Below are 24,361 nucleotides of genomic sequence, written 5' to 3'. Positions count from 1 at the left end.
AAATATAAAATAAAATATTTAATTTTTTGTAATTATGCATCCTCATTTCTTATCATCAAACTTTTAAAGAATTCCAAAAGTAATGCTTACTGAACTGCATAAACAATTCAAACGTTGATTTAATGAATAAAGGTTATTGATTCCCTCATTTAAAATGCAGCACGAGTGGGGTGCAAAATGTTTGCTTTTAAGAACGATTTGCATTTTCAGAAACAAAATTTGTGAAAGATGTCAAATTATTAAGTCTGGATATTTAAAAGTAAATGAACTTGTAATTTAAACATGTTACCTTTGGCTTCAGCTTAAAAATAGATATGTGTTAAATGTGAAAAGGGATTCAATGTTTTTATGGAGCAAATGTACTTTCTATTGTACACCTAAATTCAGCAAAATAAATAATTTAGTAAGCCTTAAAGTTGAAATATAATAAAGTCCGAAATAAAAAACCCCCTTCAAATAAAACTGAGATATTTGTTCAATTCTGTTTTGTGTTTTTTATTCAGTAAAATTCTCATTTATTCCGTTTTATTAAACTTTAAATTAATTCGTTAATGTTACATTCATAAGAACATACCGAGTTTTTCATTACTTTGACCTTTTGTTTTTCCTGCATATTGCTACCATTTTGTGTGGTTCATGTTTATTTTGTCACTAACAGTAGATGTTCACTTTTTGCGTGTTTCTTTGAAATAAATCTGGATTTATTTTACCTTTGCTTTTTCTATTTACTCGTATTTATACAACAATTAGCTTGGCTAAACTGTGTCTTACTTGACTAAAAGTTCATCTTTCGGCTGTGATTCGAGGACAAAAGCAAATAATTGATTCGGATTCGAAAATAAATGTCGATTAATTGTTGCACTTGTAGATTTGGTTGCTGTTGCGGCTGTAATTTTTCTGTAGTGTTTAGGAGGCGCAGCTAAATGCTCTATATACAATATACATGATCTCGAGTTACACGTCTACCCTAACAGCGTTCCCTATTCGTATATGAAATACAATCCGATTAAACTACAAATTCCAACGATCCTTAACAAATATCAATGTACTAGAGATGTTCTTTGCCATGTGTAAATTTCATATATATATTTCAATATTTATATATAATCATTGTTTATCGAGTGTATAGTATTCATTTCATTTGCTTGGTTTTCATTTTATTTAACGGCTTAGATTTTAAAGTCTTTCATTTCGTAGGAATTTGATGTTGTCTATGTATGTTTCTTATAGCACTTTTCGTGATGGATTTTTACCTATATTGTTTAATTGAATGTGAGAGTGATTGAATTTAAACGGTTCCATATCGTTGAAGGGTGAGTGAGTTGAGTGATATAGTATGTTATGCAAGTGAGTGAGTTAATCAATTTGTCAATAGGTTTCAGTTTAGTTTTAGTTTAAATAAAGTCAATTCCTATATAACGACGCCCTCAATTATGTTCGGTTTCTCTTCATTTCCTGTGTATAATATATATACTTTATAAATGCAATTTTAGAACTTACAGTAGGTTCAAAAATTTCTCATTACCATTTAATTTGTCTATGTATAACAGTACATAAAAATTAAAACGTTCTTGAGCACTTAACCCACCCATAATATATAATATATTAACTTTTGATGCTACACTAGTCTAGGCTAAATGTATACATATCCTTTCATTATCTAATATTTGCTAGAATTTTCATTCGATTTGTGCTATTTACGATTTGCTGAAATGTAAACTATTAAAACTTTTATCGAGTGCACATTTACACGTCATACACACACACATGGGATCCTATACAAAGTGTCTAAAGCTAACTTAGCTAACATATTGGGAATCAAACCGATTATCGTGTCGAAAGGGACAGAGTTCCGTAGTTTGATTCCCGGAGTCTAGGAGTTTGGTTTGTATTGCCGCGAACTGGTTCGGAAAATACACCTAAATCAAAAGTATGAATGAATGGAGAAGGCCGCCATTTAAGGGTTTTCATCTATGCAGATTTATTATAAAGAGCTCTAGGAGACAGGACTGAGCAACATAGGCTTAAACAGAAACTTCACTTAAACCAAGAACAGTATTTACTAAAAAAACAACAATTTGTTTTCCCTTCTTGTGTTTAAAAATTACTAACTTTAACATGATCGTTTTAGGTATTTTCTTGACTTACTATATTTTTTTTGGTTTTTCTGTTTCAACTTTAAAGCCTAACAATTCGCTTAGTTCAGATGCTAATGTCGATTTGGTTTTGTTTTTTTGTTTGTTTTAAGTTAAAAGTATTTCGTTTTTAATATTAATTCTAAACACGTTTAAGGTACAATACATATTTCATTATTCTACAAAATTGCTGCTACCAATTCACTTATTTAGCTCAGCTTAAAGTTGATACAAAGTTTATTAAGTACGCGTTTTTATTAAATCCATCTTCCGTTAGCATCATTATTTGCATTTCATATTTTCTGTATAATTCACCTATCACGCAAAGGAAATTGACAAGTTTTTTCATGTACGATGCTCATGAGTATCTGGAAAATAAATGTATTTAGAATTAAAAAATAATTTATTATATTTAGGAGATTTAAGATTGATAGAAACGTGATAAGTTAAGAAAAGGTGCTCTAAACAGAACTAGGAAAATTATCCAAGGTGTAGAGTTAAAGTATTGTGGTCAGTTCATTTTAAGATACATAATCGCATCCTAAATGCTGAAAGATTGCAATTGCTTTCAAGATAAGAAGTGTTGACAGTGCGTTCACATAGCATTTACAAAAACAAATAACCTTTGAACTCCATTTTTATTGTTGTTCCTAATCAATTGTGTCAATGCCCACGAAAAGAGCTAAAATTTCTAATTAAAATTGAGAACGATTACGATTATGAACGTCAAGCTAAACCAACGATGCTAATACCGAGTACATGCAATTGGCTAATGGGAATATTGGATGTACACATGCGATGGGGATTAACTCACCTTGTGTGATTGCGAGTGTGGCTGCAGGTGTGGCATGTGCGGATGAGTTGATGAGGGAAGCGGGCTGCGAAGTTGTCGCGACGGCGGCAGGGGCGGCACCTGTTGCACCATTCAGTTCTGTGCCCTTGGCGTCGCCCCGCTCCACCAGCCGTTGTCGCAGGACTCGTATCTTTTCCTCCTTCTGAAAAGGGGAAAAAATGAAAATTTAAGTCAAGAAATTGTATTCACCACACAGCAATAATTATACGGAATTTATTCAAGACAAATACAAATATTTTTTTTAATTTCTAAGATGAGACCTAATCTACTTGAAACCTTTATCAGCTAGGGTTCACATAGACCCTGAAAAATTTCGTCATCAAGTTCAAGCATTTTAGTATAAACTCAAAGGCGACACAGAATGAAATAAGGCCTCGGCGAGAATAAATTAAATTCAACCAATCGTAGATTTATTATACGTACGGTTTTGGGGATATGAAAGGAGAATTTTTTATAGGCCTGCAAAAATTCATCTGATGATTAACGAACAACCACACGATCTTTTCATTAAACTAAAGCACGTTAATGGGGACACAGTTTACGCTCACTAATATGACCATAAAATAGGCTGTGAAAAATAATTCTATAAGTTGGAAAGGGTGGGACAACACTATGGAATTGCTGAAGACTCCCATAAGAATCACAAAGATAAAAAATTCCCAACTTTTTATCATGATAATGACGACTCAAGAAAGAATTGCGCAGCGGAGCATGGTGGTGGTTGGTGGTTTCACTCTTGTTTGTCGAGGTGAAGCACATATAATTATAAAAGTACTTATAAGGTTTCAATTACAAATACTTGTTATTACAGTTCGCTTAATGGACTACATTAAAAAGAAGGCGAAACATACTCTCTAAATGGAATTCATTGGGGTCAATGGAAATATTACTCTTTTACTTTTGTTCAAATGATAATAGGGCCGAAATTCTTTTATGTTGAGACTCAAAAATATATATATAAAAATACTTAACTTTGAATTCTAGCATAGATTTTATGACTGAGTTTCTTACCTGTGTTATTAATCGTTGCAATTCCTCGTTTTCGGTAACAAGTTTCTGATAGCGTTCTTCATCCTCCTTTGATATGGCCGAATCGGGATTGTATTTCGATTCGGCCTTATCCTTAGGATGACGTATGACCTCAATGACCTACATAAAAGGTAATGAGTTAGACTGCGCTATTTTATTACGAATGCAAGAAGGACTAACCTTTGGCACAAATATCAGCAGCATGCTTAGGAAACAACAGAATATCACAGCTAGAGCAACGAAGGCAAAGGACGCGTCCTGTTGCGATGCAATGACCATGCCCACCGGAGCTGTTATCAGACAGAGAACCACCACGTTGTAGATGCTCATGCCCACATAACGCGAATCGTTGATCTGTTTCACTTTAATGGATCGGGTCTCGTAGGCCAAGAACAGACCAAACACCAGGATTAGCCCCTTGAAGCCGTAGACGAGACCTGAAAATAAAAGTAATATTATAATATCAGTTCGGTTCTAAAAAAGATCTATTTCAAGACGTACCCAACCACATGGAGTTGCGTTGACTTTCACAATGCTCAAGCTCTGGACGTATTTTTATATCATCAGTAGTAGATACTGGATCTTCGAGTGGGAATGTTTCGAGATAACGCTGCAGCGGATCAAAGATCTGCCATGAGAGTAATATCACTAAATCTATTGATAAGAGTCCCGAAACCATGGTGTATAGCTTCCAAGGTTCCACTTTTTTCTGCAAATACAAATATATTTATTAAGAATATATATATTATGGTATACTTTAGGTAATCCCACCTTCGGATCAGTTTTTGCTTTTGTTGTAAAGCGGTGCACACGCCAGACCTTGCTGAACATAGCACCGTATGCTAATGTAAAACCGGTGGATAGTAACCAAGCTCTAGCTTGACATATCTGATGGGAAGAAAGAGAAAGGCGTTAATGGGTTTTAAAAGTTACAGTTAAGAACTCTCACCTTTGGATATTCCTCGGGGCTGACAAAGCGTCCATCGATACCCAGTAAGATGACAGATATTAGACAGATGATGACACCAAATAACATGATGGTATTGCAAACGGGATGCGAGGATTGTATTACTCTGAAAATTTTAAAAACTGAGGTAATCACTTGGTTCTAGAGATCTAGGAATGATCTACCTTCTATGCTTATTCCATATATTAAAGATGATCAAGGCGAAGGCAACAAAGATGCCGCAACTGGAGATGGTGCACATGCACACAAATAATGGCAAGGATACGGTGCGAAGAACATGAGTGACTATTGTGCGATCTTGAGGAACCTAGAGTTAAGAATTTAAACATAAGTTATTATATATATATTTTTTATCAACTAAATGTATAACTAATAATATTGTATTGTTTCATATTTTATTTACAAATTTGATTATAAACATTCTTTACAATGAATCATGGAGCCTTAGTACTTTCTCCACCCTTTCCCGGTTTTTATCTGTAGCCAGGATCACATAGAAAGAAACTTGACCGTAACCCTGTTGTTTATGATGGATATTATGAGCCCACATTTTACAATTCACGTGGACACGTTCGTTTGCCTTAAGGTTTTTGATCTGAAGAGCCACTATTCGATTGACATCATTTGGGCTGAAAAAAGACTTCTTTCCTTTATCCATAACAAACTCTACTTTTTCGACAATATCTGTGAATTCTGTTCTGATCGCTGGTTCAGGATGAAATTCTATCTGAACATTTTTATCTGTATCTGTTCGGCATGTAATCCAGGTACGGTTCTGGCGATTCTCCTTCGATGTGGTGCCCTCCAAAAGACTCTTTAAAGCCGTAAAGTCCTCCTCGTCAAGTTTGGCACTGACAAGATCATCGGAGGTAGTGTATGGTTCTGTTTTAAAACCAATTATTCTATTAACTTTGAGGAAAACACACGGTTTACCAATTGAATATCCAAACTTTTCGGAGGCAGTACAAGTTCCAAACCGAGAGTTATGTCCAGAGTCACCATACTTTTCCAACAGCGCCATTATACCAGCGTACTTTTCCATTACTTCAGTATCGTTTCGTGGATCGAATGAAATTGTTTTCGGATTAGTTCGAGGTCCAATAGGAGCGAAAGTAATAGTTGGTTGAGCCATTTTTGTATTGGGCGCCTTTCCTGGAGCTTCATCTGTAACATAATCGAACCAGGCCATCGAAAATAGTATGACAAATGAAATATATAGTACTGCAAAGATCAGTGTATAAACCCAGTGACTTATACGGCGTAGTTCATATTTTCCATGGGTTCTATTGTAAAAGAGTCGGCGCCATCCTGTTCTGCCAGGAAAATGATATTCACAGCCCTCATAATAAGCTCTTCGTTCTTCATTCTTTGGCATTTTGTAGGGTCCTTTATCCTGGGGTGGATCCACAATAAGTTTATTCAATTTCTTCGTGTCCGGCTTAATGGGCTCCATGTAAATCACTTCTGTTCCATCGTCGATAGGCATATATGGCTTATCTGTGTTAGTTCCAACGTCTCTTAATTGTCCCCCATTGTGTATGTGCATCGCAGATATAAGTGGAAATTTGGTTTTTGGTAGGACCTTAGTATTAACTCCAATTTCCCTTTTTTGACCATCGGAGGGTCCTATCTCTATGGGATTGTCATCTGGTTCAGTCTTATATTTATAGTTCTTCCGATTTTTGGATAAGCTATCAGTAACTTGGCCTATATCTCGCAGTCTTCCATGATCATGGTAAACTCCCGAGTCAGGTTCTGTAGCACCAGTAGGGACCTTTATTCTTCCGGGATTTCTGCTTATATCCGTATTAATTCCAATAGCTCTGATTCTCTTATTTCGTTTTCCTAATTTCACCTTCTGGTTTTCCCTTAATTTCTGATCCTCTCCAGGTATGTCAGAAAATGTCTCTGTTATAGGGAAACTCCAAGGTTTCTTTGCCTCCAACTCGACTTCTGGTTCCGGAGGAGGTTTCTTCTCTTCCTTATCTTTTGGTTCTTCATCTTCTTTGGGAATTTCCTTGTCTTCAGCTCTTACTTGCGTAAGACAAAACAATTTCGTAATGGTGGCTTTGTGTTTTACTGGACCATCATCATCATCATCACTTGAGTTCTCCCTATATTTTACCTCTTCAACATGACGTTTACTTGTTCCTGTGGTTTTGGAACCTTTAATCTCGTCGATGGTTCTATCAACTCTAGGTTGTTTAAGAAAACCTAAAATTGATTCGCGTTCATCTTTAAGCTCCTTTAGCTTTCCCATATTGATTACTTCAGCTAGGAGGACGGCATCGTCATCGGCTTTTTGGGATTGATCTCGATAGCTACCTCGCATAGTCGCAGATCCAACCGAATCAATATCTTCCTCCTCGCCGTGCAGACTTGAACTTGAATTAAATTCATGATTGCTGGGAAGACGACGCCGTAGAACACTGTCTGGCTCCCAGCTCTGGCTCTTTTCTGGCTTATCTTCTGATGAGCGATCATAATCTATCAAATCAGCCAAGTATTCTTCCCTATTAAATGAATCAAATGGCTCTCGAACTCGCCTTGTTCTGGGACTTTCATCAACTTTATCTCTTGATGCTTGGAGCTTTTCAGATTCCGATTCTTTCAGAAGAACTTTTCCGGGTACCGACTCTACCAATGTCACTCTCTGCTCTTCTTCAATCACTTTTTCGATGCGTGCCTCACCTTCTTTTGTTATTGCTACGCCGCCTATAGTTCCCTTTTCAAATGATTTGGAAAACCCTGGTTTTTCATCTTTTAGAGATACGGCCTCTTTTCCATCTTCTTTTTCATTTTTAACAGATTTTATATCCGATGATTTAAAAAATGGCTTTTCATCTGAATCCTTTTGTGACACTTCGTCATTTCCATCTTGGGAACTTGATCTACTTAACCCTGATTTCTTCGGTTTTGGTGCCACGTTAGGACCTGGTTTCAGACTTATAGAAGAAGATGGCGGCTCTTTAGTTTCGTCATCCCTTTGACTAAAACTAACTGAGGGTCTTTCAGTATTAGCCCCATCTTTTGACGGTTTTTTTATCTTTTCGGTACTACTTGAAACATCCTTCAGTTTTTCTTGTTTTTTTTCTTCGTCAGACATTTTACATATACTGATTACAATGAATTGAGTGATATTCCCAAGCTCACTATTATGCTTACCTTGCCACCAATCCACTGCTCAGTATTCAACCAGGATAGGTTATCCAACTGGGTATCGTAGTAGCCCAGTTTTTCGTACTTCCCGTCCACCATTTGCTCGATCTGAGTAAGTGCAATACGATCGCCCTGAGAACTGAAGGCCACCACCCCCTAAAAATCCGGAAATGTTAAAATATTTTTAAAAATAGTTGAGTTTAACAAACTTACTGAGACACCCAGAAATTGTGTGGAGTTCATGGCAGCGTAGATTTCGTCGGCAATTTCCTTGTCCGTATAGGTGAAGTCCCTCAGTGACTTCTTACCGCTTGTCAATCGATCCATAGTCTTGTTAAAAGCTAAAGCCACACTCCATACAGCATCGTAGGCCAGCGGGGCTTCTTGATAACCCTCCGGATAGCGATCGTGATTGATGTCGTAACCCTCTTCGATTAATGCCTGATTCAGTCGATGTCTGTTGCAAATATTGTTAATATTAATAATATATTTGGTTTTATGCACTTACCGAAATTCCTCTGCGGTCATTCCGGATATAGTTGTCTGATTGTTCTGATTCCACATGAGAGCCTCTGTCGTCAGATGTCCCTCGGCAGCTATCCGCATTTGCTCCACAGTGCAGGTGATGCCCTCCGCCTTAAGATTGACCTCATACCAATTGTCTTCATACCATCCTAAGGAAAAATGTCAAACACATTTTAGATACAGGAACCTCCATACTTTCTTAATTTCAAGAACTCTTCATCTCGAAAAACATTTTTAACAGTACTTTCGTCTTGATGTCAAGAACGTTTATTCTCAAATAAGTGGGAAGACTGAATATTCTCTTCAAGTCTGTGTTTTGAGGACTCACCAATGAAGAACCATACATGGGCTCGGCCATATAGCTGCTGTTTGTACATCTCGCAGAGAACCCGTCTGGCGGCCACCACGTAGAAGAGTCCCACGATGATGCGTGCATCCTGGCGTCGCAAATTGCGCACGGCGTCTGTTGGATCGGAAAGAAATGATTGTCTAGTTACGATTTCAACGCCAGCCTCCATGCATCGATTCTCGAGATCCTCTACGGTCTGTTCAAATGGTAATTTAATTAGCATGTATTAGGAAATATATCATTAAAGACTATGCTATACCGATATAAAGACCTCCTCGGCCTGTTGTAGGATGGCCACCCGTGACCAGCCGAACTTCTTCATCAGCTTGATGCGTGTGGGATTGTGCACCGTGGCCGATGGATGGGTGCGGAACAGAGTGGGAAACCGTTTGCGGTCCGAGAGAGCCGGACTCGAGGCCCCATAGCAGAGCTACAAAAGGTATTTGGATAATACAAATACTTTTGTTTTATTTGCTAGCATTATGCAACGGCCACTTACCACAATTAGATTCCACATTTTGGCAGCCTCGGCCACAGTTGTGCAGACCGTGCTGCATCCAGCCAACAGCATCAGCTTTTGCGGTCTATTATAGAGCAGATTGTACATCACGCTGGCGCCCAAACCGGGCTCACACTGTCGATGGGAAATGGAAATGGAGGGGGGTTAAGAAAATGGAATTAGCCAGTTGCCAAGAAAATTATATTCTCCGTCACTCTTCGATAAATATTCATATACATGTTTTGGTCTCGCTTGATGGCCGTCGGGAAGTATTGATTATGCTTATGCTAAGCAACGACCCTTAAGGAGTTATTAATAGCGAATTTCCTGAAATTTATGTGTCTGTCTTCATTTAAAGATAATTATCGAAATGATTAATTTGCTTTGTGATTCATGTGAGGTATTTGAGGCGTTGGTGTGACTATTCAATTGAGTTTAATGACCGTAAAGGATACTGTATCTGATAAGGTAATCATTTTCTCAAATAAATTTCAAGATAGGTTTTGCTATTATGAAGATTAAAATTTTTATAATTTCGAAACTAACCAATAAGACTTTAACAATAGTTAGGAAAATAAATATAATGAATTCCATTTAAATGTTTGTTTAAAGTATTCAATAATAAGTTGGCTGATCAGAGCTCAGTTACTTATGTATATATAGATATTATTTTTATAATACCTGTAACCTTGTTAACAGGTTGATTTATTACACGAATTTTTAGTAATCTACTTTACTTAATTTCCATACCCAATCCCCTTGCTAATTTATGTCTCCACCTGGGTGATATTTTTCCATATTTTCTTTTTATTAATCCCCCTGCCATGACATTTATCAATTAAACAAGATTCATTCATGACAATGAATTATTAAAGAAGGTGTGCCCCTTCCGCGGTGCCTTTATCCCTCATGTGGGCGCTGAAGTTGGGACATATACGTACGTGTATCCACGTTGACCATATAAATGATTCATTCATTCAGTTATTCATTCCTCCATTCATTCATTTACATGGCAAACTCGTTTTCGCTGTTTGTCGTTTCCTTTCCATTTTTCCCAGACCCCCTTGTCTTCCTGATTCTGACGACAATTTTCATATTTCTTACTTGGTTTGCGTGTAAAGAACCATTCTAATTGTTTTTTTTCCTCTCCTTTTCATGTCCAGTCCCTGTTTATGCATAAGTATTATCCTGTACATACTCCCCCATCTATTCGGATTTAGGTGTGGGTTTTAGGTCTCGAGGCATGCCTTGTTATAAGCGCTCGGTCTGGTTTAATAGTTTCGCTTTTCGTTCTCCCCTAGCAGAAGGTATGCTAAACTTATGGAAAAGGTTACTAATACAACAGCCATTATTATATTCTTTATAAGCATAATTAAATTAAAAAATAAATATTTATTGCCAAATCATAAGAAACATGTAATTAAATATATATTGAAGTATTTCGTAATCCCTTATGACATTTGCTTGGTTTTTGGCTAACTGACTAATTTTTTTAATAAGTCATGGCAACGTAAACATGTTTATCTTTTTTCTCTAGGTTACCATGTCTTTTTAAAAATAGTTAAAAATCAAGCAAGTGTCAAAAGACCCTAAATACTGAGGATTAAAAACTACACAATTTTTTTTTCTTTCTGATTATATGCTTTTAACCTTTGAATGGATTATTTTCGTTTGAAACATGTATAAATTGTTAGACATAGTTAGAAATAGGTATCAGTATCACAAAAATACTGTTAAATTGGTGCTGAATATTGTATTTCATTGTTTTCCCTTTCCTTGAAAATACAATTGCTTCTCTTCGAGTATAAATATCGTCGACAAATAATTGAAAACTTTTTTCCACGAGCTTTAATTAAAGAAAAACAAAACTGTTTTTGGAGCACCCACTCCCATTCCAATAGTACCATAACTAATTTCCTGTTTATATAGCTAAAGTTTTGACAGCTATTTAAACCCATCGAAGCGGTACAGGTAAAGGCACTTAACCGAAAATAAAGTGTCAACTAAGCCAGTTCAGCTGCTACATTTTTCAGCACTTTAAAAATCGATGTAATATTTTAGCAATCGCCGAGAACTGAAGTAGTGTTTTCGTGACATCTTTGATTCCACCGGAAGGGCGTTAGATGTTTCGGTTACCAGAGGATAACCATCCTGCCTTGTTTATACATTTTTTCTGTGCCCGTTTCTCTGTGCTTTTGTGCAGGCTTCTTTGGGACATTTCACACATCAAAGTAGGTCAAGCAAAAGGCAGCGGTAAAGGCAAACATTGCGTGCGACCTTTGCCCCTTGTCGCTTGCCAAGTGACGTGAATGAGGATGGTATCTGGGGGGCGGGGAATGGGGAGGTGCCTTTGGTTCCACTGTGGGACCTGGAGATGGCAACTAATTATGCAGCATTTAACGGAAGCTGTTTGCCTAAGCCACAAACATAGCGCGCCTGGGCTCAGGCCAGCGAAGCGAACTGAACTGAACTAACCAGACCAGACCAGACCAGAGATACAAAGATACAGATATGGGCAGGGACGGGACTCGGACTCGGTTTACCTCTCCGGCTCTGTCCTTATCTATATGTCCGTATCTGGCTCGTAAATGGGCGTATGGTGTATGGTGTATGGCTATGTGTGTATGTGGCCTAGGTCCTAGGAAATAGTATACTATAGTGTCTGTCCCTCCTGGCAGCCTTGAATAAAAATAACTCAAATGATGAGCTACGGCTGGGGGCCGGGGCAAAGTGACCTCATTCAAAACTCAAAACAAGTAGTTAAGCTTTCGCTCACTTAAAACTAATGAGGTTCGCGCTTATAAATAGGCAGGGCCAAACAGCCGCCAAAACCTAAACTGTAACCGAAGTAGTCAAAACCGCAACAACTGTACCGCAGACCCTTAAAATGGAAAACCCACCAAAATGCGAAAAAATGTGTGCAAAATATGAAAATGAATAAAAATAGTTTTTTTGTTTTATATGGTACGGTATATAAGAGCCAAGGGGCATTGATAGCGCCAGTTAGTTGGGAACTGAGAACTGAAAACCGGAAACTACGCCGGTTACTGGCCATTTATTATGATACATGGCTGTTTGCATGGCGAGTATTTGTTTAATAGCCTATTTTCTATTGACTAACAAAAGTTTGAAAATCCACTGGAACGGATACTTTTTAAAGTGGATCCGTTGCTGGGCGTTTAAGATACATTTGGACAGATTCTTTTTGGTGTTTTTAAATTTTTACGATACTGACATAAATAACTGGGATCCTAATAATGTTAAAGTTAGGGGGTCGAAGTTAATATACTAGTATCTTAATAATCCCATGGAAAATATTCGAAGAATTGAACGACTGTTTCCTTAGGTGTTTTTTTAACAATCTGCTTTAAATAATAAATTTGCATCGAAAAAATTACAATCCATGCATTGCAGGCCTACCAATATTTACTACAAGAATAATCCGAACTCTTCACGATTTAATGACCATTAAGCGACATTTATTGGGTGACCTTGTTCGAAATATATACACACATTTTTCTTAATGTTAAATACCTTTTATCAATTACAAATCACGCACATAAAAACCCGATTAACCGAACTCTACCGATATAATTGCTGCTGGCAACGTATCGAACGTGCTTCAGCCGAACCTCAATTACAATTTATGGGCGGTCATTAAGACCGAGACATTGCCAAATATTGTTGGACACGGCGGATTGTTGCATTGTTGGATTGTGCGGAGAATTCAATTTGTGGAACACATGCGTAGCAATACCCTTTAATGCGGCATAATAAAACTGTTTGTCCTTTGTTAACAGAGCAGACCCCAACCCATGATCCCCTGGAGAAATATGCTAATGAATGCCAGTGCTCAGCCAGCACTCCAGTCATCAGTGAACAGAAACAAAAACGAAACAAAATAAGTGGCACCCATGGGTATGTGACAGGACACCAGAGGAGCCTGCCGTGCTGCATATAAGTAGGGCTTATCGCGTTTCAAACTCACTACTGCACCGAAAAAAAGTATCATAAGATAAGGTTCTAAGTGATCCAACATAAGTACACATCTATAAATATCGTATAGATGTGTACATCTTTATTGCGTATTATTCATATGATACTAAGGAATGCAGTTCACGGAATATAGTATCAACAGAGTATGGAGGGTTGCCTAATTGACACTACTTCAGTTTCAGGTTAAGATTAACAAGCATCCTTTTAAAATTTGTTTTACGCATATAAAGTAATTATAAATAATCAAATATCTACACATAAAAAGGAAGTGTTAGGGACAATTTCGAATTCACACAATATTCATGTATCATTCTTAGCATTGGGTAATGTTAAATAGATTGATTTTGTATTGCTCTCTCCTCGAAAATATTTTAATGTCGTTAGTAAATGTAATGTTTAAACTGCTTTTATCCCCAACACAAATTTCGAAATATTGAATTATGTATATTTTTGATAGTATTTCAAATTAATTTTTTATATTTTTTTTCCAGTGTGGTTTCATAACAATGGCATGGTGTGGGTTTCCAGGACTCACCTCGCTGTCATTGCTGTGCAGGATGAGCTTGAAGCCCGGCAGCAGATTCGGCTGCTTGTTGACATCATCCAACGCCAGTCTTGCGGCAGGCATGCACGCCTGTCCGCCCTGCCATCCTCCCTTGCCGGCTATCGGAAAGATGCCTCCGATGTGCAGCTCATCGGGCCTCCCGGCCACGCCCCCTTTCAGGTGCGGCGAGGCGATCAAACAAAGCAAAAATATCCAAAACGTAACAGCACCATCACTTGTCATATCCTGCAAGAAAGGACCACAATCAGTATCAGAATGGGATTCAGAATCGTTGCCAGGACGAGGGGAGCATCGAATAAAACGCTTGAAATGTGATTACCGAATTGGCGAGCGCACAAAATACAAATCGGGGAATACAAACACAAATAGCAATACAAATAGAATCAGAAATATAAGGAGGACCCCGCAAAAAACAAGCCCACCAGCGATGGCAACCTAACGAAACAAAAACGGTAAGAGGCGAAATGAAACCAAACCATTCCAAACCAAACCAAAACCAAAAGCGAGCGTCAAGCTTCGTTTTATGTGCCAAAGCAATTTTTATGACTACATGGGCAAACGTAAGCAATTTATACACTTCGGTGTATTCCTGCAGATGGGGTATACTAGATATGGTGGGGGATTCGATAATAATAAAAATATGATTTATATTTGAAGATTTTAGAATATATCTGTGACATTCTTGTTCTTTTCTAACATTTTAATTTTAAATGTTACCAGAAAGAGTTATAAGAATCATATTATTGCCTTCGATGAATTTCTGAAGGTAGGGTGTAACAAATATTATGCAGAGTTCGGTAATAATGCAAAATATGGAATATACTAATTATTATTTTAAAGCAAAATTGAAAACATAAAAAATAATAATAATAATAATTAATAATAATAAATAATAATTAATAATAACACATAATAAATAAAACATCAATGTTAAGAAGTTTGTTAGATATAATTTAAGATAAAAATATTCTTTTTACTGTTATTATGGTTATAGGTCCTTAAATTTAGGTTAGTGCTAAGGGCAAACCACACATTATAATATAATTGAAATTTTAAATTTTTTACTTAGATTTCTACCATGTATGTGTTAATAACGGCTTCTGCCTACTAAATGAATTTCAAATTCAATGGTGTCCTGACAATAAATCTTACCAAATATCGTATAAAATAAGCATTTCAGTCTTTATAATCCACCGCAAAAGGCGAGCATATTTAAATTGTATTTTTGTTGCATACTTTTGGGTTATGTTTTCGGTTGTAGCTTAATGGGGGATTAGGCTTGAGATTTTTCTTCATTTGTTATACATAAGTATATGCGTATAACGTTTTAAAGGTTTAAGAGATTCTTGCCAAAGCTTGTTTTTGTGTACGTCTTAATGTATGCAAACATTTATAAAGAAAATAAACAAATACGAAACCAAATAAGCTGGCAGGCGAGCAAATCCATTATTAAAATTGAAATGTGTTTCATGCGTCTTTAATAACTGCTTTTGTCATTTTTCCTTTGACTGGATTTTATTAGTCATTCATTTTAATTGTTACTGGTTTTTTATAGGCTATAAACTAATTTTTGTATACAAAATATTTATTCTGAAGAGAAAATAGACATATCAATAAGGGAATTGGTATAAAAATGCCCGCTTTTCGAGTGTAAATATGAATGGCTGGAAATGTCCCTTTGCATTAGCTTAGGTCAGTTTCGATTTGACCTTGCTGACTAATCAAACGAAATAAATACGAGCAAAACGCAAACCGAATGCTTTTTATGTCCCTCACCCTAAACCACAAAAAAGCCGAATTCAGTTTACCCTAACATTTAAATTCCCTAAAAGTATTTCGTTTTAATTAACCAAATCTCATTAGGAAGCAAATTGCGGCCAGGGCAATCCACACTAATCCCAGAAAATAGTTATCGCAAGCCACATGAAGCCAAATCAAATCTGCAACAAATTCAATTGTTTGCGGACCGAATTGAACTTGGATCTAATAGTAATTGTCTCTTTGTCTCAGGCTCTATCGTTTTCGTTTTATTCGTCTGGATGTCTGTGTGGTTTCTATTTAAGTTTTGATTTCAAAGCTTTTAAGCTTTGTTTCAATTGAGATTTGTCGAAACAAATAAATAAATAAGCAGTTTCTATTTATTCGCTGTTGTTCTCTCGACTTTTTTTGGGTTATCCTGAGTTTGTTGTTGATATCCACTTTTTTTTTGAAACTGGGCAAGGGCATTTTGCGCTTCGGCGCCTGAGTTTTATGGCTTTTACTCGCTACTCCCCCGCGTTTTCTGTCCGCAGCCCCTTTGGCAATGTTCTAAACTCCTGCCACCAATTCTTTTTTCTATAAAAAAAGAAAGAACTTTTATGTGGGGGGAAGGCTCTTTATCTCTGTTGTCCTGCGTGTGCGAGGTACATACACGCGTACTTACAGGAGTATAAAGATATAGGGGGCAACAAAAAAATAATTTAAAGTATGAATTGTAACATGGTTTTTATCGTCAGCACGTTTTATAATTTATTATGGTTCTAAAAATATATAATTTAAGCCTAGTTCTGAGGTTAAGTGAAGGTCCTGATTGATATCGGCTTGAGTAACTGAGTAAAATTACGTATACGACCCCTTAAGCCTAAACTATCTGTTTGGAAATACTTTTTATCAATAAAAAAGGTAACAATTATAAGAATCAAAAATAGTACATGCTCTACGTTTCTTTACAAAATCTCAAATTAGATTATATCATAAGATTATAGAATCTATAACAAATTTCTTAAGATCCCAATAAAAAAGTCAATAGCTTAAAAGTGATGTTATTATATTTTAAATGAAATTATTCATAAAAAACATTTAGAACTTAAATTAGATTATACGTATGTATAGGTTTTAGATAGTTTTAAATATTTGTATTAACAAAATATTCCAATCATTGGATAGCACTGCGTATACGTATTTTTTTGTCGGTGCTTGACTTTAAGTGAGTGATGAATGAGTGATGCAAGTCAAAAATTAAATATAGTTTTTTGCCTTCTTTTAAACGTTTACTGGTGTGGGTTTATTTATGAATGCCATTTTTTCAGGCCCAAATACGGCGAATATTTTTTTGCAAGAAACCTTTTTTCAGTGTTTGCATACGAGCACCGTGCGTTATTGAATGGAAATGCTGTCGGCATGGCGCAAACATACACCGCCGCAACCACTCCAAATTTGTTTGCCAGTTAATCGCACTGAGGCGCGTTAATCATGGCGGTGTGTTAAGGGTCGGGGAGGGGGTGTTTTAGTAGGTGGTTCAGTGGCGCGACCAAGGGGTGGGTTACTTAACTAAGGTGTGGTTGCAGATTTGGCGAGTTGACACCTTTGACGTAGAGTTGCCGCTGAAGAGGGACCGAAGGGGGATGGGCGCTGAGGGGCTAACTTCCTAGTGACCTAGTTTACAAACCCCCATGCACACACACAGACTCAAAACATTAATTACGCCGAGAATTCTGCACAAAATGCGACAAATGCTTCACTTCACTTGGCTGCCTCCTCACCTGCTCACCTCCGCTACACAAAGCAAAAAAAAAGGGATCCTAGATTATGATCGGCTTGTACTCTTATTAGCTTTGTAGATTTTCGAGTCCTAAGAGTTCCCGAAAAATGTAGGAAAAATCTTCATGTCAAATTGCTACATTAAAAGTTAGAACGTGAAGTTATAAAAACCTTGGTTCAAATCCCACTACTCTCCAAAAAGTTTTTCATTTCATGTTTATTTATTCATATTTATTGTAAGTTCATTACACAATGTAAATGTATACCTTTTATCGTGTATAGTTATTAAACGATTGTTTTTAACAAATATAATACCAAAACCTCATAATGTTATAGCCAAAACTTTGTTTTTAGGGATACTAATTTTTAAAAATAGATCGAAGTACTCCTGAAATATTAAAATATTCTTACTTCTCCTCTTTTCAAAAATAAGTGTTATTACGTTTTGGAATACCCATTTAAATTCTTATCAAATTTATTTTTTTCTTATACACCTGGCTTTGTCTCTACTTTTTTGGGCAGCAATCTCCTCAACCAAAATCGACAACCGGGGAGACTTTTAATTTATGTTTTGTATATCCTTTGGAAATTCTGTTTCTTGCAGTGTATGCCCCGCTCCTTTTTACGGCACTCTACACCTTTCTATTGCCCTCTCGCTCACTTTACACTTCACTTACTTTGCGTATTGCCGTTTAAAAATGCGATGTTGTTGTTGTTGTCGTCGTCTCCTTTGCTGCTTCTTCTTCTCGGTCTCCGCTTTAGCCTCTGCCGTTGTTTTTGTCTTTGTCTTTGTCTGCTCCTTTGCTCCTTTGGCCGGTGCTTCAATTGTTTCATAAGACGCTTCTTCTTTTTCGCTGCTCCTTTTGGTTGGGCAGGGGCGCAGGCGGTGTGTGCGGAGTATCAGGGGGGGGGGCCAAAAGGGTTCAGGGGCCAATTCAGTGTTTGTTGCTGCTCCTGCTGATGTTGCTGTTATCGCTGTTGCGGCGGCGTTGTTCAAACATAATTTGATGACTGCGCATTACAATCGATAATCCCATGCACAAATGCAGCTCAGCACATCGGCATTGGCTTAAATCCATTTTAATGAGAACGGATCCCGATAATTCCGTAATCCCCAAATGATGGCAATTCCTTTTGCAGGACCTGCTCTGCCACTGCTCCTCTCCCTTTCCTCACTTTTTTATATATGTTTGTTGCACTTTCACCAAATAATACGAGAAAAAACCAAGACGTGAGAGAGGGGCGTGAGCTTTTTGTGTCAACTTTGTTTGAGTTTCGTTTTTTGCGGTTTATCCTACTCTATATGCTATACTTTCTTTTGTACCATATATGTGCAGATACTCCATAAGATTTTCGTTAAATTTCTTATCAAACTAGTAAGCTTGTGGCTTCGGTAGCCCTGAATAATTAATGTATTCGTTATGTTTCACTTGGTTTTAGCTTAAGCACACTTCACTTTATCAAATCCCGCACCGTAATTCCATTTAACACCTCATTTTTTGCAGGTATTCTCCGTGTTTGCTGTGTGTGGCTATACCATTTTTTTGGCTAGTATTATTTTATGCACAGAGTGGTTCGGTTTTTTCGTGTGGTGTCTATTTTTTGTACAGACTTTTTCGCATTGTACTCGGGGGATGAGACGCGAGAGGCTCCTTCAGTGTTCGTTCTGTTCCAAATGTATCCGACGACTGGAACTCCATGACTGACATTTACATTTTCGCCTCGCCAGGACGAAAGCTTGGCGGGCAGGAGCTTTTCCGAGGGAAAGCTCGTGCTGCCGCTTTTCCACTTCCAGTTGCCAAGTCGGGGTTTTGAAGTTTCGCTTTTTCAGTTTGGTGGCCAAGTCGAAAGTCGCGAAACTCTCCGGGCAATTACGGTTATTATGGGGGGTGTTGGGCGGTGGGGGGTGCTCTATAAGGCCTGGGCAAGGACGAGGGCGGGTTTAAGGACACCGGTTTTATAGAGTTGTCAAATGGCCCCAGGAATGGCCAGTCAAAACATCAAAATTCACTCGCAATTGGCCAAGGGCACTGCAAAAACAACAACAGGGGGGAACCAGAAAACCAGGAAACAGGAAAGTCGGGGGGCTTTGTTTTGAAAGCGAAAGGCCATAATGGCTGCACGCCACATTCAAAGCCAAAGTTGAGTTTCATTTTTGGGGTCGGGTCGCCTGCCTCATCGAGTCAAACATGCAAACACGCACGGGCCAAGGAAGGAAAGCAAGGTGAGGTCCTTGTCATTTAACTCACTTGTCGAGTTGACCTTTGTTTGGTTGCTAGCCCGGTTGTCGTGTACGAAACACCTAATGCCCAACTGCCACGCCTTGAGCTTGATCCCCTTAAATCTGCCCTCCCCCCCTACCCCTTCCCCAAAAAAGAAACCCTGAAAAACTCACCCCCTCCCCACTTAGCTCTAAAAACAAACTTACCCCCAGGATGGCCATGTGCATGTTTGATGAGCTTATCAAGGCTCTGGGCTTATTGAATATTTTCAAATCGATATAGCCGTATGCCACACCGTTAGTTGGCACCTTAATTGCCAACTGAATAAATCATTGACAATTGTGCAATTAGTTTGACAACCTCAACTGTCCGCTCAAGTCGAAGGATTCTGCGGTCAGAAATAACCCAGTTATTTGCCTTGGCCAGGAGTATTCAAGCCAAGAGTTGGGAAGTTGCACCGTTCGCAGGTCGACTGGGGAAATCAATTACTCAAATATTTATATCTGCATGCGGAATGTGGCCATGCTGAAATGCACTTGTCTTGAAATCTGTCAGGGAGTAAACGGTAAACGAAACTGTTGAACGGATTAAATAATTTCCAGATGTGTGAATACAAGGGCACTGGTTATGGCCTCTGTGGGCTCTGTCGAAATGGTTATAATATTCGTTTATTGTTTGGTTTTGCAATTGATTCCGAAGTCAGTTGGGGCAGAATCTGCTCTGATTAAGGCAAATCCTTTCAACAATAAGTTGGCAAACACAAGTTGCCAAATATGGGAAATGAAAAGCGATGAAATAGATTGAATTGGCTTATGCAATTCGATCAATAATAACGACTGTTATTTCAATCAAGGAACTATCGAAAAAGCTTTTCCTATCACTTAATTTATCTTAACTTCTGAGAAATGTTTATAAACTTGGAACTGGAATGAGAGTGTGACTCATGACATTGTAAGAAATCATTGAATAAATATAATATATATTATATTATAGAGAATTGTCCTCTTCATTGTAAGAAATCATTGAATAAATATAATATATATTATATTATAGAAAATTGTCCTCTAACAAAAGTAATATAATGAAATATAATGCATTTTTTGTAATATATGATATATGTACATATATAAGACTTATCTATGATTTATAAAATATAAACTGTATAACTAACACTCTGTAGATTTTTTACCATTTAACTTTTATATATTACAGAATAAACGTATAAAATAAATGCTGCATTTTAAATTCTGTTAAAGTAGAAATAAATGAGAAGAGTCAAAATGTTTGACCGTTCTTATAGACGTGACATTTTCAATGAATTTTCTATTGATCATTTTATAGAACTATTAAACGGAGTTGCCATCATTCGAAAACTTTAAAAGCCAAATTGTAAAATATAAAATAAGACATTTTATATTGAAAAAAATGAACGACCTAAACCATTAACATAAATCATTCAAATTTTTATGGATTTTCTTTTCAATAAATTACAGAACTATTAAATCAAATTGACACTATTTGGATTTTAATAGCTTTGTTTAAGCTTGTTGTAAATCTTCTACATGAATTTTAAGTATAAATAAAACAAATAAATAACAAGCTCTAACCTTTTATATCAGACACAAAGACTTGACATTTTATTTGAAGGAGATATGCATAGAATATTTTTGCAAAAACCTTGCCAAAGCCAGAATTAAATGTAATTACTGAGCCAACATTCGACCTTAGGCAGCCCGGCTGCCGTGCTGCACAAACGCATCCAGGCGAGGCAGGAGTGACTGCCAGGAGAATGTGGCTACACTCGGGCAGAGTTCAAGTTTCTCTTTGGCCAGGAAAGAACCACAAAAGATTACCAAGCGATGAGCTGCAGCTCATCATCTTCACATCCTTTCAATGGGCGCCGCTAAGTCCTTGGGCATACATATATGTATGGTATGCACAGATGTGTGTGTGGAACGTTTCATTTTCTCCTATTTTTTTTTTTTTGCATATTCTTTCTTCTTTGGGTTCGTTTTACCTTCTTTTTTTCGGTTTTTGTGTTAAATTGTTGCGTTAACCAAGCCAACCAGCTCCGGGGGCAATCCTTGTAAAAAGTTTAGCATAGCAGAAGGCGCACGCAGACATGCTCGCAGCCATTCACACAGAGCCACCAACACTGTCGCACGCCTGGCATGCGTTTTTCACATTGTTTCATGCGGTTGAATAAACACAAGCCACACACGCACACACAGCCACACCGTCAAAAGGCACGCACACATGTACAAACACACATGCATTTTATGATCTGCAGAGAAAAGGACGAAGAGAAAGCGGGCGAGAGAGAGAGAGAGCGACATGGACACTTATTCGCTCGCTTGCCTCGACAGGCTTACAAAACAAACATTGCGGCATGTTTTCTGTTTGTACACACTGCGTATACGTACTATGGGTGGTCCTTACATTTCCTACCTGCGTTTCGTCAGTGCCCAGCAGCACCAACACACTGACACAGTCCCTTCCACACGAACACATTGCAGTCACGTATGCACATTACTCAACACAACGTGGCCAACAATTGCGCCACAGGCCTTAACCCTTGCCAGGCTTCCAGATTTTATTAGCTATTAAAGACTAAGAAACCCCAAAACAAATTCAAAAATCTCTAGAGACCTGAAACCTTTTTGAAAGACGTCAAAAGTGTGCTACAATCAGAAGTGCTTTAGATATTTGGGTGTGAGCTTTAAAATAAATTTTGTATAGCATACTTTTTGGTACACGATTGTAGATCTTTACTGTTTTGAATTTGACAAGGATATAGATTGAACTTGGAATGAATAAAAATAATTCTGAGTTTCTTAGATCCTAAATAGTAATATGTGATCTATATTGATATTTTTTAAAAAAAGGGTCTAATAGTAGTAATCATTAAAACTGAAACAATTCGATGATTTTAAGAATAACAAATTAAAAATATAGAAAATAATTGGAATTAATTTATAACGATTTGCATTTCTTAAAATCGAAAATGATAATAAATTGCCAAGGAATAATTAAAGAAAAACACTGGCTGGAAAATGTTTTGAGATAAGCTGTATATACATGTGTATTGATGTTGATAAACTATAGTTCTGCCCTCTGATTCATTAAAAAAAAGCTATCTTTTGAAATTGAAGGCTGATTTTTAACAAGAAAAACGATTGAAAAACAGTGTGAGGATGAGACCTATAAAAGACGCAGAATTCGGCGCAGAAAGTTATAGTAACAACTTCAATCGCCAAACAAGATGCGTTTTTCTTTGCTGACTTTTGCTTTGCTGGTAGGAAACACTACTTGTGAAATTATAAATAAGTTTTAGTACATTTTTTAATCAAAGGGCCTCACCAGAGGATTGGCTACTGAGGCCGACAAAGAAATGTTCTGCGATTTTCTCGAAGGCGTTGAGGATGATCGACTTTATTTGGCAGACTTTTTAACAAGAAAAGCTCTGGATGTCGGTGAAGAAGTCATAAAAAAGTTGGGAGGCAATTCAAACTTTGGAAAATTCATAAACGACAATCTCCTTGAGTTGTCTGTCGCTGATACCGAAACGAAGATAAAGTTTCTTTTGAATTTCCGTTGCAACTACATGAAAATGATTCTTTGTAATAGGCGATTTAGTGATAGTCCCGAATACCGGAATATCTACAACTCTTACAAGTCGGAAAGCAATGCAGAGATAGAGAACTATCAACTTATGGTCCGAGATGCATTCAAAATGTTTAATACTATGCGAAAAGCTTCAACCTCAACAATAACTGAATTCAACAACGCCCTCAAAGGTTATTTGGATCGCAAGGGAGTAGTAGCTCACTGCATAATGGATCGTTTTCTGAAACAGTCCAAGTCCAAGTACGCTTGCACCTAAAAAAAGGTGTTTCTTTAAAGAAAATTTTAAAACAATTACAGTTACTAATTAATTTTTCAAATCATTTTCATCAGCGTTGTGCTGATCTTCTCAAAGTCATGTTTAGTATGTTATCCAAATAAAGTTTTACGAAATTACAAAGAATTCTTTCTTACTTGTTCTCTAAAAATCGTATGCGAATCACAAATTTTAGTACGTTTAAACATTTAAATACTAAATAAGTAATTTTTTAAGTATGCAGTGTATATTTTTCAAAGTAATACTTGTACTATTTAGTTATCTAGACTATTAAACGCCCAAAAAGTGACTTGGCCGAACTTTTAATCTAACAATATCAAAAGACTTAACTAATTGCCAGAAATCCGATACCTTCTTTGAGGCTATCAAAGTTATAATTTTGTGAAAGTGGCGTGAAAGTTTAAAATGTTAATTTGTTGCCTGGTGGGGGCGATTTATCTGGTGTTCCCCAATGTTTGGGTTAAAAGTGAACTAATTTACATAGACCGCATGGTACAATGCGCAGGCGGCCGCATGGAGAAGGTAACAAAAAGATTCATTAGGGCCAATCAGTGCAAAGCGAGTCGTGGCGAAGGACATGCGGAGTGGCGAAGGACCTGGCCAAAAGCGGTGGGTTGATGGCTGGGTGGTTAAGGTGGTCGG

At 37.2% G+C, this 24,361-nt stretch overlaps 3 protein-coding genes across 5 annotated transcripts; 1 reads left to right on the top strand and 2 right to left on the bottom strand.

The window, feature by feature from the left end:
• Positions 1 to 479: 479 nt before the first annotated feature.
• On the bottom strand, positions 480 to 19,292 carry GABA-B-R1 (gamma-aminobutyric acid type B receptor subunit 1). 3 transcript variants are annotated; one of them, XM_036814210.3, is made up of 17 exons: positions 18,274 to 19,292; positions 14,048 to 14,302; positions 9,517 to 9,651; positions 9,277 to 9,447; positions 8,997 to 9,213; positions 8,652 to 8,817; positions 8,357 to 8,600; positions 8,150 to 8,299; positions 5,149 to 5,291; positions 4,967 to 5,090; positions 4,789 to 4,905; positions 4,519 to 4,726; positions 4,198 to 4,454; positions 4,000 to 4,137; positions 2,950 to 3,130; positions 2,759 to 2,826; positions 480 to 2,503 (listed from the first exon to the last, which is right to left on the bottom strand). In XM_036814210.3, exons 2-16 carry the CDS (start codon positions 14,297 to 14,299, stop codon positions 2,786 to 2,788), a joined length of 2,544 nt encoding a protein of 847 aa, XP_036670105.1. In that variant the 5' UTR covers positions 14,300 to 14,302; positions 18,274 to 19,292; the 3' UTR covers positions 480 to 2,503; positions 2,759 to 2,785. The 3 variants fall into 3 exon arrangements, with proteins under 3 accessions (XP_036670105.1, XP_016945219.1, XP_036670104.1); XM_017089730.4 differs by lacking the exon at positions 2,759 to 2,826; XM_036814209.3 differs by lacking the exons at positions 480 to 2,503; positions 2,759 to 2,826 and having other exon boundaries at positions 2,833 to 3,130.
• Positions 3,418 to 3,959, top strand: LOC108004551 (microfibril-associated glycoprotein 4; the record flags this gene model as incomplete). Its single annotated transcript, XM_070994413.1, is given in 3 exon segments — positions 3,418 to 3,454; positions 3,457 to 3,736; positions 3,800 to 3,959. Coding segments are annotated over 3 exon segments (477 nt in total), but the record flags the coding sequence as incomplete, so codon positions are not given.
• LOC108021156 (uncharacterized) lies at positions 5,363 to 8,127 on the bottom strand. The gene has a single exon (XM_036814206.3). It carries the CDS (start codon positions 8,088 to 8,090, stop codon positions 5,409 to 5,411), a length of 2,682 nt encoding a protein of 893 aa, XP_036670101.2. The 5' UTR covers positions 8,091 to 8,127; the 3' UTR covers positions 5,363 to 5,408.
• Positions 19,293 to 24,361: the final 5,069 nt, after the last annotated feature.

Source organism: Drosophila suzukii, chromosome 2L (genome assembly GCF_043229965.1).
Source record: "Drosophila suzukii chromosome 2L, CBGP_Dsuzu_IsoJpt1.0, whole genome shotgun sequence".
NCBI classification, from domain to species: domain Eukaryota; kingdom Metazoa; phylum Arthropoda; class Insecta; order Diptera; family Drosophilidae; genus Drosophila; species Drosophila suzukii.
The sequence above is the reverse complement of the archived record's forward strand: the minus strand, read 5'-3'. Positions and strand labels throughout refer to the sequence as shown.